Genomic DNA, 15,797 nt, shown 5'->3' with positions numbered 1-15,797 from the left:
TTATAGCAGAAGAATTACCAATTTGCTTCAGTAGCGCAGTGGACCAGGCTTTGTAATATGAGCGTAGAGGTTGTTCAAGTGTGTTATTTTTACTATCGCAGGGAGAACTATGTAGAATGTATAATAATACGCAGACAAATTCTTTACATAATCATACTTATTTCTTTTAGCATGAATAAAAATGATCAATGCTAACATGATAAGTGTATATCGCAATTGTACGTGTATACATACACACACACGTACACACGTATACCAATGATGTCAAAACCGAACAATTCGTGAAAATTTTTTATTGATCAAGAGGCACGGTAGTGCCTCGCGCCAAGTTCAAGCGCAACGAAGTTGCGCCCGAATAGGCACACCGTGCCTATTATTACGTGAAACTCTGAGTTGAAACGAGGTGAGATTTTCATATCTCAGCAATGGCCGAACCGATCAAGGTTTTTTTATATCCAATCGATTCGGCCTTCAAAAATAGGAATAAAAGTGTTTTTGTGCTTTTTGTGTACGTTGTCTCTAAGTGGAGATATTTTAAGATAAAGTCTGAATCACGGAAAATTTCGATGCAGTAAGAAACGTCGGATGCAAAGGAGTGGGGCAAAACGTGCACATTGCTTTCCCGACACCAGGGGCGCTACGAGAGCGCTGAAGAAGCAAAGAGCAGCGAGTGCGAGTGAGCAAGTGATAGAGAGTAAGAGAGAGAAGAATATTGCTAGAATACAGGAGGTGAAAATGTGTGACAGAGAGAAAGAGAGCGAGAGCGAGAGCGAGAGAGAGAGAGAGAGAGAGAGAGCGCGCGCGAGAGAGAGAGAGAGAGAGAGAGAGAACGGGAGAGAGAATGGGAAAGAGAACGGGAGAGAGAACGGGAGAGAGAACAGGAGAGAGAATGGGAGAGAGAACGGGAGAGAGAACGGGAGAGAGAACGGGAGAGAGAACGGGAGAGAGAACGGGAGAGAGAGCGAGAGCGAGAGCGAGAGCGAGAGCGAGAGCGAGAGCGAGAGCGAGAGCGAGAGAGAGAGAGAGAGAGAGAGGGAGGGAGGGAGGGAGGGTGGGAACAGGCGAGAAAGAGAACGGGCGAGAGGGATGAAAGAGAGAGGCATAAAAAGGTGAGAATGTTGGTATGCGTTGGTATGTTATGACGCACGTCATTTGATTGCCGATCAGCTGGTGCTGAGCAGACGATGTGATGAGCTATGCCATCGAAAAATCAATACCAGTGTTTATTGACTCGTCGTCTAGGGTGATCGCCTTTCAATTACTGTGAATTACGGTGAAGATAATAAAAAAAGGCGCCAAGTATAAGCGCAACACGTATTGCGTTATTTTAAAAAATTTCAAATTCAAATTATTTTTTTAAGGTATATATGTGTACATAACATAAGTTTCTACAAGTAAAACTTATACTATGTACATACATATCTACATAGATATATACGTATGTACATACGTACATATTATATACATACATATGTACATACGTACACACGTACATACATACATACATACGTACATACAAATGTTCATACTCACGTAAATACTTATTCAGATGTATGTAACTACTTACGTATATACGTACAAACATATGTATATATATATACGTACAAACGTACATAAACATTTTTTAGATATTGAAGGTCCGCGTCCACGTCTACATGTACGACAATATTTTCGAATTTCTTAGCTTTTCCCAACATTTGTGCCTCTAGGTATATATGTTTACATATTCGTAATAACATACATATACACGTATATTATTATTACGAGTAAAACTTATAACTATAATAAAACTCTGTAACACTTTTTTACTCTACAAAAGAAGCGATATATTAGAACAGTAGCGCCAACTGAGAAACCTAACATATATATATATTGGGTGAGTGCAAAAGTTCGTGCGGAGTTTCAATAGATGGAGTTATAAGCGTCGTAAAGTGTTGTCATTAATACTTCCATCTACATATTATATAACGTTGGAAAGGTGACGTCTTCAGCTGTTATTAAAAAAAAAATCATTTGTTTTCATATAAACTGCTTCGAAAAATATCACTTTAAAAATGAGTATCAATAAGGTGCATTTACTGCATGTTATGCTTTACGATTTTCGGAAGGGAATAAACGTTGCCGCAGCCGTAAAAAACATTCAGGATGTTTATCAGGATGAAGCACCAGCTAAACGAACTGTGGAAAAATGGTTTGCTAAATTTCGGCGCGGAGAATTTAACCTTGAAGACGAGCCACGCTCTGGTCGACCTTCTGACATTGATGACGATGTTTTGCGTACTTTAGTGCTCAATAATCCGCGAATTTCAACAGAAGAAGTTGCTACAGCACTAAACGTTGACCGATCAACCGCTTTTCAGCGTTTAAAAAAGATGGGATTCGATTTGAAGCTCGATATATGGGTGCCCCATTTGCTGACCGAGAAGAACAAAATCAAGCGAATTTCTGCAGCCGTTTCTTTACTCGGGCGGCTCAATAACGAGTCGTTTTTGGATCGACTAGTGACGGGCGATGAGAAATGGGTCCTCTACAACAATGTTCAGCGCAAACGGACATGGAAACAATCAGGTGAGCATGGTGACGCAATGCCAAAGGCCAGTTTGCACCCGATGAAGGTGATGCTCTCTGTTTGGTGGGATTGCAAGGGCATAATCTATTTCGAGCTTCTCCCCGCTGGCGAAACGATTGATTCGGACAAGTACTGTCGCCAATTAACCAATCTGAATCGAGAAATAAAAGAGAAACGTCCGATTTTGTCAAATCGCAAGGGAGTCGTCTTTCATCACGACAACGCCAGACCACACGTTTCGAAAAAGACGCTGCGCAAACTGAAGAGCCTGAAATGGGATGTCTTAACGCATCCACCGTATTCTCCTGATATCGCACCATCTGACTATCACTTGTTCCGGTCATTGCAAAATTATTTAAATGGAAAAAACTTTGACTCTTTGGAGGCCTTAAAAAACGGCGTCTCTTCGTTCTTCGAATCTAAACCGCGCAGTTTTTATGATCGAGGCATCCGTATGCTGCCAGAACGTTGGGAAAAGATTATAGAAAACGATGGAGAATATATCATTGATTGAATAAAGATTTTTGTTTGCCTAATCACTGTGTGACTTTTACTCACAAACTCCGCACGAACTTTTGCACTCACCCAATACAATACAATTTTACAAGTAAGATACAATTTTTACAAGTAAAATTTATATAAAACTTACCTTTTTAAACAAAAAGGTAAAAAAAAGGTGCCAAGTACAAGCGCAACACGTATTGTGTTATTTTTAGAAATTTTAAACTCAAATTATTTTTTTGAGGCATATATGTGTACATAACATAAGTTTTTACAAGTAAAACTTATAACAATAATAAGACTCTACACTATTCACTCAACTCAACACTATTCTACTGTACAAAAGAAGTGATATATTAGAACAGTAGCGCCAATTGAGAAACCTAACATATATATATGATTATTGTATACTTAATATTTTTAGAAATCTCAAATTCTAATTATTTCCTTTTTTAAGATATATATTATGTACATAACATAAGTTTTTACAAATAAAACTTATCAAATTATTTTTCTTGCAAGATATATATGTACATAAGCATTTAAAAGTAAAAATTATATAGTATTATAAAAATTTAACACGTTTATTAATAGTGTCCAATATTTAAAAAAGAATATCTTTTTAAAGGTTATTGTTATTCAAGAAAAACCTAGCTACAAAAAATGTCTATGGCATAAATTTTTACAAGTAAAATTTATCACTATTTATTAGAACACTAAGTTATATGGTTATTTTACTTGTTATTGTAACAAATTAATTATTATAACAATGCAATAAAAAATATTTAATACAAATAATCTTGGTGTGGCTGCACCAAAAACTATATCGAAGATGTATGTACATAAAAGTCAAATTAGATATCATTGACATTTCGTCGATTGTAATAAGAATAACATCTTTGAATAAAAAAATATCAAAATATGTAGAATATATTCACATTCGACATCTATATTCTATAGTGAAGGTTTATCATTCAATATAATACTATATAAACTTAAATAGAACATTACACCGTATATGTATAGAGAGAATTTATAAGTATATTTGATTATAATAAAAATGCTCATGTATGTATTAAACAAGTTTTAGTTCGATATAGTTTTTGGTGCAGCTGCACCAAGATTATTTGTATTAAATATTTTTTATTGCATTGTTATAATAATTAATTTGTTACAATAACAAATTAATTATTATAACACATTAAACAAAAAGTAACCATATAACTCAGTGTTCTAATAAATAATGATAAATTTTACTTGAAAAATTTATGCCATAGACATTTTTTGTAGCTAGGTTTTTCTTGAATAACAATAACCATTAAAAAGATATTCTTTTTTAAATATTGGACACTATTAATAAACGTGTTAAATTTTTATAATACTATATAATTTTTACTTTTAAATGCTTATGTACATATATATCTTGAAAGAAAAATAATTTGGTAAGTTTTATTTGTAAAAACTTATATTATGTATAATATATATCTTAAAAAAGGAAATAATTAGAATTTGAGATTTCTAAAAATATTAAGTATACAATAATCATATATATATGTTAGGTTTCTCAATTGGTGCTACTGTTCTAATATATCACTTCTTTTGTATAGTAGAATAGTGTTGTAGAGTTTTATTATTGTTATAAGTTTTACTTGTGAAAACTTATGTTATGTACACATATATGCCTTAAAAAAATAATTTGAGTTTAAAATTTCTAAAAATAACACAATACGTTGCGCTTGTACTTGGCACTTTTTTTTTACCTTTTTGTTTAAAAAGGTAAGTTTTATCGCAATTGTACGCAAAGACGAAAGAGAAGTACACGGGTCTCCGCGGGTATCTCGTCATATTAATTGTCTATGAGCTGATAAACAATTGATCTCCGGTATTTACAAGTTACGTATGTCCGCAGCTTGTTCGGTTTTGACATCATTGGTATCAGTGATGCGAATTTGGTGACGGGCTTGCACGAGGATTCTCCTCCCCCCCCCCATATACGCACACAGCCAACTCGGTCAATCCGTGTAAGCCATGTGATCGGCAATTGTCGACGCGCCGAGCGAGCGAGAGAGAGAGAATATCATTCCCTCCTTGTCGCTCTCGTTCTCGCTCAGCCAGCGAGCCTAAAGGCCCATTTATGCTGGCCGTAACCGTATTGCGATAACTTAACGGCCGTTAGCTTATGCCGCTAATTTAGACTTTCTGGTTTATAATGGTTTGCTGTATGCCGTAAATCATAGATAAATTCTAATACCGAGACTACCATTTTGAGTTTATTAAAAACTGTCAAACGTGTATTACCTCACTTTTAACTATTTTGATATTCTTTGTATTAATGAAATGGATTCAAATAAGGTAGTTGTATGTGCAATGTTTATAACAATCATTGGGTTAACATATTATGCTGCTAATGCAACACCAACTGCTAAAGCACACAGAAAAAAACGTCGTTGGGCAGTACGTCCAATAAATAAACAAAGAAGAGACAAAGGACATTTTCATAATTTATTTCATGACATGAAAAGAGTTGATGAAGAACATTTTATAAAATATACGAGAATGTCGTCTGAATGTTTTTATATATTATTAAATCTTATTAAACATAAATTAGTGAAGCGCAGCAACCGACCATCGATAAGTCCTGAACATAGACTTGTTATTACATTATTGTAAGTATACAAATGTTATAAATTATGATAGTTAATTTTTGTTTTATAAATAATAAACGTAGCTGTTAAAATAATAGTATTATATAATAATATTACATAAATTATTATTGCAGTTATCTGGCACAAGGCTGTAACATGCAGGTAGTAGCATGATCATTTTTAATAGGAAAAACAACTGTGTCTGTAATTGTTCGTGAAACGTGTGAAGCCATTTGGGAGGTACTTTCTCCAATTTATTTAAAAACACCAACAATTGACGATTGGCGAAACAAAAATAAACGTTTTTATGAACAATAGAACCTTCCCAACTGTTGCGGTGCTATAGATGGAAAGCATATAACCATTCAGGCTCCGAATAAATCTGGAAGTGCCTATTTCAACTATAAAAAATCTTTTAGTATCATATTAATGGCTGTTTGTGACGCTGATTATATATTCACTCTCGTCGACATTGGAGCTTTTGGTTCACAAAGTGATGGAGGTGTTTTTAAAGAGTCTACTTTTGGAAAAGCACTAGAATCTGCTATAATAAAGTTACCACCAGATTCGCCATTGCCAAATACAAATAGTATTTCCATATTATTTTGTAGGAGATGAAGCCTTCCCATTAAAACCTTATATTCTGAGACCTTACCCTGGAAGGAATTTAGATAATCAAAAACAAATTTTTAATTATCGGTTATCAAGAGCACGACGTACAATTGAAAATACATTTGGCATTCTATCGTCAAGGTGGCGAATATTGCGAAATAATATTATTGCTGATGTGGAAACTGTAGAGAAAATTGTTGCAGCAACAATGTGTTTGCATAATTTTTTACGTATTTCTGAAGAACAAGTTCCTGTGCATAATAGAGTATATTGTCCTCCATCTTTTATCGACAAAGTTCATTCTGATGGGAACATTACACCAGGCTTGTTTAGAGAGGAACATGTGTATAGTTTCGAAAGAATTGGACGCTTAGGATCAAATAATGCTTCCAGAAGCATAATTGGACTTCGGGACATTATGGCTAACTATCTTTCCAATGAAGGAGCAGTTCCTTGGCAATGGGATTATGTTCTTAGAGGATATAATCCCGAATAAGTATTCTCATATTCTTTTTATTTTTCATAATAAAGTATAAGTATATATATTAAAGTATTTGTTTAAATTATATTGTTTTGAGATATTTTCGTAATAACATTATGCTTATTATTGTAAAATACTTTTGTTCAGCAAGTTTTTTGCGATATTATATAAAATTATATGTACAAGTACTCATATGCATGCACACACACACACACATACACACACACACATTGCTTTTTTATTTAATCGTTTTGTGCTACGTCGAAATTGCGTTTATGCTGAATAATATTAATGGTAATGCTAATATTAATGCTGAATAATATATATGCTAAATATATTAATACATGATAAATTGGAGATTAATCATAATAATTAATACATTCCAAGAGAGAAAACAATATATTATTTATTTACTCGTTTATACGAAAATAAATTGTTTACAAAGTGTTATTGATTGTTTGCGCTTATACTGAAGACTTATTTCTTCTTCTTCTTATTATTATTATCACATTGAGTTGTAACCATTAATTATAAGAGCTAATATATTCTAAGGAATAAAAAGTTTTTTTTTTCATATAAAAATTAATTGTTCACAAAATATTATATACACTGTTTGCACTTATACTTAAGACTTATTCCTTCTCATTATTATTATCACATTGAATTGTAACAATTAATTATAAGAACTAATATATTTTGAAAAAGAAAACAATGTATTATGTTTTTATTCTGTCATATGAAAATAAATTGTTCATACAGTGTTATAAACTGTTTGCATTTATACTTCAGTCTTATTCCTTCTTATTATTATTACATTGAGTTGTAACGAACGTTTTGTTTGCAGCGAACTTGTAGTAAACTAAATTACAATTGATTTAATAATACTGTAAATTAATAATTAAAATAAACATAATTACAATTAATAATGAATTAAATAAAAAAACCAATTAAACAACGCTACTAGAACTTTTACCACAACCCAATACAACTATATATATATATATATATATACTTGTCGAAATTGGAGCTTTTAATTCACAAAGTGATGGTGTTTTTAAAGAGTCAACTTTTGAAAGAGCACTGGAATCTGGTAGTTATCACCAGACTCGCCATTGTCGAATACAAATAATGTTTCCACACTATTTTGTAGGAGCCATATTCCATTAAAATCTTATATTCTGAGACCTTACCCTAGAAAGAATTTAGACGATCAAAAACAAATTTATAATTGTCGATTATCAAGAGCACAACGTACAATTAAATATGCAAAGCTCCAATGTCGACATATATATTGTTTTATTAATATATATTATTGTGAATCGTAATAATATACACTTATATCAGGTGTAGTAAAAAGAAATCCATTATTTTTCCAATAGATGGCTTTAGTTATCTGTATCTCGCGTTGTATAAGTCCGATCGGGTTCCACTAGATGGCCTTAGAAAGATGAGATTTCGTACTAAAAAAACTTTTGTGACAGTTTTGTGATTAGTTGACTCAGTTTTGCTTGAGCGTGCGTCAAAGATGGACACTAGCAAAGAGAAAATACGCTATATTTTACAGTTTTTCTTCGATAAAGGCAAAAACGCAAGCCAGGCGGCTGAAAATGTGAATAGTGTTTATGGTCCTGATACTGTAACAGCCAATCGCGCGCAATTTTGGTTTCGTCGATTCCGTTCCGGTAATTTCGATGTCAAAGATGCACCACGCACTGGAAGGCCAATTGTCGAAAATATCGATAAAATCATGGACATTGTCGAGTCCGACCGTCATGTAAGCACTGTTTCGATTGCCCAAGAGCTAAAGATTGCACAAAAAACCGTTTGGAACCATTTGAATAAGGCTGGATACAAAAAGAAGCTCGATGTATGGGTGCCACACGAGTTAACGAAAGAAAACCTCATGGACCGAATTTCCATCTGCGAATCGCTGCTGAATCGCAACAAAATCGACCCATTTCTGAAGCGGTTGGTCACTGGTGATGAAAAGTGGATCACTTACGACAACGTCAAGTGAAAACGGTCATGGTCGAATCGCGGTGAGCCGGCGGAAACGGTGGCCAAGCCAGGATTGACGGCCAGGAAGGTTTTGCTGTGTGTTTGGTGGGATTGGCAGGGAATTATCTACTATGAGCTGCTCCCCTACGGCAAAACTCTTAACTCGGAACTGTACTGTCAACAATTGGACCGTCTGAAGGAAGCAATCGCCCAGAAGCGGCCAGCTTTGGCCAATAGGAGAGGAATTGTGTTCCATCAGGACAACGCCAGGCCACACATATCGATAGTGACTCGCCAGAAGCTCTGGGAGCTTGGTTGGGAGGTTCTTATGCATCCACCTTATAGTCCGGACCTGGCGCTAAGTGATTACCATCTGTTCCTGTCCATGGCGAACAATTTTTCTGGTGAAAAATTCGCTTCAAGAGAGACTTGTGAAAATCGACTGTCTCAATTTTTTGCCAATAGGGACGAGGGCTTCTATGAGAGAGGCATAATGAAATTACCTTCAAAATGGCAACAAGTTATCGAACAAAACGGCGCATATTTGACCCAAATCGGATCATTCCAACTATGGTAATTAAAGCCTTCAATTTCATGCAAAAATAATGGATTTCTTTTTACTACCTGATATATTACTTTAGTATAAACTATATAAACTATAAAAATAATAAAATGTAAAACAAAATAGTATTATAAAATGTGAAACAGTATAAAACGTTGTTTTTATACTAATTAGTTTAAAGACAAAGTTTTATTTTGTATACCTTGAAATTATTTGCATAATCTCAATTTTACAAGATATTAAATCACTTTTATCGACACTTTTTAAATCTCCGTACAATGAGTCACAAAAATATTTTAAAGATTCGTCTTCTGCACTTGCGGTATTCTTGTGAGTAACGAAACTTTTAAAAACATCTACGGCATTACCTAATTGTTCTTTAATGTCTGGAGATTCTTTTTTATTTTGACTTGTAAGTCTCTTTGGTATAGATGTGTTTGATGTAATAAGTTTTTTTGCTGCAGATGCTTTTGGTGTTATGGATTTTTGTAATATAGATGTTTTTGGAGTAACGGGTCTGTCTGCTGTAGATGTGTTTGGTATTATGGGTCTTTGTGATATTGATATTTGTGATGTGACAGGTCTTTCTTCTGTAGATGTGTTTGGTGTTACAGGTCTTTGTGGTATAGATATGTTAGGTCTGTCTGGTGTAGATCTGTTCGGTGTTAATAATCTTTGTGGTGTAGATGTCACAGGCTCTTGCGATATAGGTGTCGTCGATTTTGTTTCCTGTCTGAGATATGCTATCGTATTGTCGCCTAAAATATTTGAGAAAGATTGTAAAGATGCCTCCCTGCTAGGTATGTCAGTGACAATCCCTGCACATGTTGAAAATTAACATAGTTATCAATAAAAAGTATTGTTCATTCAAAGTTTTATAATAATGTGTATAATATTTAACATTAGAAACTATGGGAGAAAGTATAATTTTAGATATACCTGTCTCATCATCTAAATACATGTAGTCAACGTATTGCATAGAGTCATCCTCTGCGGTCAGGTTTTTTGCACTGTCTTTATAAAGATCATCAAATTCCTGTGTTTCTGAAGGGGAATTTGATTCGTCTTCCATCGCAATGTTCCCAAATGTTCTTCGTTTTTTCACCACAGAGTGTAAGAATGTTAGATATTTCATTAAGGGCCATTCCGTTTGCATAGCTGATCCAGAAAATATTTTTCTAGCTCTCTTTTTGGAAAATCTGTTATATAACGACGTCCATCGAGCAATACATTCATTTGCTAAAAGAAAATATATAATTATTAATAAATGGTATTTGACTAAACCTTAACCGAACTGTCTTAAGTAAAGAATTTTATATATATTTAGTTAATACATATATCTTATTTCTTCAATTATAAAATCAAAACGTCTTATCTTAGATATGTTTTATTATATTACTGTATTATAAACTATAACATGTATATACTCACTTGATTTTTGTAATTCTCCATTTATAAATAACCACGAATTGTCTATTACTGTTCGATTTTTATATTTTGGATTTGTCTTATCATATAAATGTGTAAATCTTTCCACTAAAGTTTTTAATTTTATGTCATTATTCATTGAATCCATTTCACTCATATTTTCGTACCGCAGCACTTTGCACAAACAAGTATAAAAATGAGGTTATCTTGATTACAACCATAGACTTGTGTATATCAAGTTTGTATTTGTAACCAATCTCCATAGCATTTTCTTTTAAGATCGCTTGCCGTATTCCTTAGAAGTTAAAGTTGAGTTAACTTTACAATCACCAGTATACGGAAATGTATTGTGAACGAAAGCATTGTAATCCCAGTGTTGAACTTTACCGCTTCCGGCATAAGTTAGCGGTTACGGCCAGCATAAATGGGCCTTAATTCTTTCCTATCCATAATCTGAATCGCGGGCGCGACTGTCTCTCTCTCCTTTCCTCTCTATAACAATACTGAAAAGTTTTGTCTATTCGACGTACCGAAATTATTACAAATAATATTTTATTATTAATAATATTATTTGTAATATATATTATTTGTAATATTATTATTTGTAATTTTATTTGTAATTGTATAATAATGTTACAAATAATACAAATTTTTACAAATTTTACTTGTAAAAATTTATATCATTTGTAATATTATTTGTAATAGTATTAATAATATTCGGCGCCAAGAAAATGAAATATATTTTATTAATTATTTTGCGGAGTCGGTTTTGCGGAGCAGGTTCACATGTTTGATTATTGAATTGTTTAATAATATTTTAAGAATAATTTTAAGTTATACAAGGATGAAATATAAAGTAGTAGGAAGAAATATAAAGTAGTATGAAATATAAAAGAATATTGTAACAGAATTAAGAAGTACGAAATGAAACCTCTTTGCTTTTATTACAATATCCTGTAAATTAATAAATATTTTTCATACAGTATTAAATAATTTCCAAAAACAATTACATCCGTGCAATTTTCTATCTGCGCAAAAAAAATTCATAAAATATATTTGTTTCGTCGCTCTAAATGAGAAAATTCTCAGAACAATGTCATAGTTGTTCAGTGCACTACTCAATAAAAATATAATAATACTATGTTTGTATGTGTGAAGAATATTTGTTAACTTACAGGATATCGTAATAAAAGCAAGGAGGTTTTATTTTGTACTTCTAAGGCCAAGACTTATTAACAGCTAAAGATATTGGGTGAGTGCAAAAGTTCGTGCGGAGTTTCAATAGATGGAGTTATAAGCGTCGTAAAGTGTTGTCATTAATACTTCCATCTACATATTATATAACGTTGGAAAGATAACGTCTTCAGCTGTTATTAAAAAAAAAATCATTTGTTTTCATACAAACTGCTTCGAGAAATATCACTTTAAAAATAAGTATCGATAAGGTGCATTTACGGCATGTTATGCTTTACGAGTTTCGGAAAGGGAATAAACGTTGCCGCAGCCGTAAAAAACATTCAGGATGTTTATCAGGATGAAGCACCAGCTAAACGAACTGTGGAAAAATGGTTTGCTAAATTTCGGCGCGGAGAATTTAACCTTGAAGACGAGCCACGCTCTGGTCGACCTTCTGACATTGATGACGATGTTTTGCGTACTTTAGTGCTCAATAATCCGCGAATTTCAACAGAAGAAGTTGCTACAGCACTAAACGTTGACCGATCAACCGCTTTTCAGCGTTTAAAAAAGATGGGATTCGATTTGAAGCTCGATATATGGGTGCCCCATTTGCTGACCGAGAAGAACAAAATCAAGCGAATTTCTGCAGCCGTTTCTTTACTCGGGCGGCTCAATAACGAGTCGTTTTTGGATCGACTAGTGACGGGCGATGAGAAATGGGTCCTCTACAACAATGTTCAGCGCAAACGGACATGGAAACAATCAGGTGAGCATGGTGACGCAATGCCAAAGGCCAGTTTGCACCCGATGAAGGTGATGCTCTCTGTTTGGTGGGATTGCAAGGGCATAATCTATTTCGAGCTTCTCCCCGCTGGCGAAACGATTGATTCGGACAAGTACTGTCGCCAATTAACCAATCTGAATCGAGAAATAAAAGAGAAACGTCCGATTTTGTCAAATCGCAAGGGAGTCGTCTTTCATCACGACAACGCCAGACCACACGTTTCGAAAAAGACGCTGCGCAAACTGAAGAGCCTGAAATGGGATGTCTTAACGCATCCACCGTATTCTCCTGATATCGCACCATCTGACTATCACTTGTTCCGGTCATTGCAAAATTATTTAAATGGAAAAAACTTTGACTCTTTGGAGGCCTTAAAAAACGGCGTCTCTTCGTTCTTCGAATCTAAACCGCGCAGTTTTTATGATCGAGGCATCCGTATGCTGCCAGAACGTTGGGAAAAGATTATAGAAAACGATGGAGAATATATCATTGATTGAATAAAGATTTTTGTTTGCCTAATCACTGTGTGACTTTTACTCACAAACTCCGCACGAACTTTTGCACTCAGCCAATATATTCGAATTGATCTTGCCTTAATTGGTCGGATCAGTGATCAGTCTTGCCTTAACTTCCAAGCCTCATAACTCGGAAAGTATTCAATGAAATATAACTTTGTTAGAGTGTTTTGGAAAGCTCTTGAGATAAGCTACAAGAATATGTAATAAAAAATCGTAGTTTCTATTTAAAAAAACATTAATGACCTTGGCCTGATTTTGACAAGGTCACTCAAGGTCAAGTCCACATTTCTGTTATGTGTCGTCCTTCAAGCCATGCAACTTTCGTTCGACAAATTTTTTAATAAAATCATCGATAGTGGACCATATCACTTTAGTTAGAAAAGTCTGGAAACGGTCAAATATTTCGAAAACGAAACATTTGTAGGAAAAATGTTTCCAACTGAAGTTGTAGGGTTTTAAAAGTTCTATTGAATGATCATATCCGTTTGACCTTGAGTAGAGGAGTCAAGGCGAGGTCAATGCGAACATGATTTTTTTAAATGGAACATCCAATTTTTTATCACACAGTGTTAAAGGTGACAACGAGCCGTTTCCAAAATATTACTTGATGATCCATTTTTGTTGAGAATTGTCTGAGTTATGAGTTTTAGAATTTACGGTGCCGCCAGCATTAGTATTATTCAGGACGTACCGCGTGGAGGTTGCATGGTCGGACTTTATACCCCCCTGTGTGTGTGTGTGTGTGTCAATGATATCTAATTTGACTTTAAAAAACTATATCGAACTAAAACTTGATTAATACATACATGACAGCATTTCTATTACAATAAAATGTTCTTGTAAATTCTTTTTATACATATACGGTACAATGTTTTATTTAAGTTTACATAGTATTATAATAAATAAATTATAAACCTTCATTATAGAATATATTATAATAAAAATAAAGTCAAATTAGATATCATTGACATTTCGTCAATTATAATAAGAATAACATCTTTGAATAAAAAAATATCAAAATATGTAGAATATATTCACATTCGACATCTATATTCTATAGTGAAGGTTTATAATTTAATATAATACTATATAAACTTAAATAGAACATTACACCATATATGTATAGAGAGAATTTATAAGTATATTTGATTATAATAAAAATGCTGTCATGTATGTATTAAACAAGTTTTAGTTCGATATAGTTTTTGGTGCAGCCGCACCAAGATTATTTGTATTAAATATTTTTTATTGCATTGTTATAATAATTAATTTGTTACAATAACAAGTAAAATAACCATATTACTCAGTGTTCTAATTAAGAATGATAAATTTTACTTGTAAGCTAGGTTTTCTTGAATATTTGAATATTTTGAATAACATAACCTTTAAAAAGATATTTTTTTTTAAATATTGGACACTATTAACAAACGTGTTAAATTTTTATAACACGATATAATTTTTACTTTTAAAAGTTTATGTACATATATTATAATATATATCTTAAAAAAGAAAATAATTTGAATTAGAGATTTCTAAAAATATTAAGTTAAGTATACAATAATCATATATATACCAGGTGTGTCGGTAATTCCTTTCCGGTTTTTTCGCTAAAGAAAACACATTATTTACAATGGATAGTTAAAATATATTTATTCAAAGTATTGGCCATTTGTTTCTATACATTTGCCCATCTTTCAGCCAATTTATGGATGCCATTCCAAAAGAACTGTTTCTCCTTTGAGCTAAACCATTCATCGAGCCATTTTTTAACTTCTTCGAAATCGGCGAAGTACTGCTCTGCAAGCGCGTGCCCCATCGATGCGAAAAAGTGGTAGTCGGATGGAGCCAGGTCTGGAGAGTATGGCGGGTGCGATAAAACTTCCCATCCAAGTGATTTCAACACTTCTTTGACTGGTTTTGCTGTATGAGGCGGCGCGTTGTCATGCTGCAAAATCACCTTATCATGTCTTTGAGCGTATTGTGGACGTTTTTCGATCAATGCACAGTTCAAATTGATCATTTGTTGTTGGTAGCGATCAGTATTAACTGTTTCTCCAGGTTTCAACAGTTCATAATATACGGCACCAACCTGGTCCCACCAGATACAGAGCATGGTCTTGCGACCAAAGCGATTTGGCCTTGCAGTCGATGGGCCGCCTTCGCCAGGTGATAACCATGATTTTTTTCGCTTGGGATTTTCGAAATAAATCCATTTTTCATCACCCGTTACTATTCAATGCAGAAATGACTTCCTTTCATACCTTTGAAGCAGCATTTCACTGACGATTTTTCGATTTTCCAATTACCTGTCATTCAATTCATGTGGCACCTATTTTCCCATCTTTTGGATCTTTCCCATCGCTTGTAATCGTTCACAAATTGCTACTCGGCTCACATTCAACTTTTCTGCCAATTGTTTTTGAGTTTGTGTTGGGTCTTCATCAAATAACTCCTGCAATTCCGCATCTTCAAACGTTTTCGGCCTACCAGGACGTTTTTTGTCTTGAACGTTGAAATCAC

The 15,797-nt window shown here is 33.7% G+C and overlaps 1 protein-coding gene across 1 annotated transcript; it reads right to left on the bottom strand.

The window, feature by feature from the left end:
* Nucleotides 1-7,862: 7,862 nt before the first annotated feature.
* On the bottom strand, nucleotides 7,863-10,576 carry LOC112588041 (uncharacterized). The gene is made up of 3 exons (XM_025305199.1): nucleotides 10,308-10,576; nucleotides 9,571-10,186; nucleotides 7,863-7,947 (listed from the first exon to the last, which is right to left on the bottom strand). Exons 1-3 carry the CDS (start codon nucleotides 10,522-10,524, stop codon nucleotides 7,863-7,865), a joined length of 918 nt encoding a protein of 305 aa, XP_025160984.1. The 5' UTR covers nucleotides 10,525-10,576.
* Between the last annotated feature and the right edge of the window lie 5,221 nt (nucleotides 10,577-15,797).

This window comes from Harpegnathos saltator, unplaced genomic scaffold, assembly GCF_003227715.2.
Source record: "Harpegnathos saltator strain DR-91 unplaced genomic scaffold, Hsal_v8.6 scaffold68, whole genome shotgun sequence".
In the NCBI taxonomy this organism is placed as follows: Eukaryota; Metazoa; Arthropoda; class Insecta; order Hymenoptera; family Formicidae; genus Harpegnathos; species Harpegnathos saltator.
Note: the sequence above shows the minus strand (reverse complement) of the source record. Positions and strands in the feature narration are given on the sequence as shown.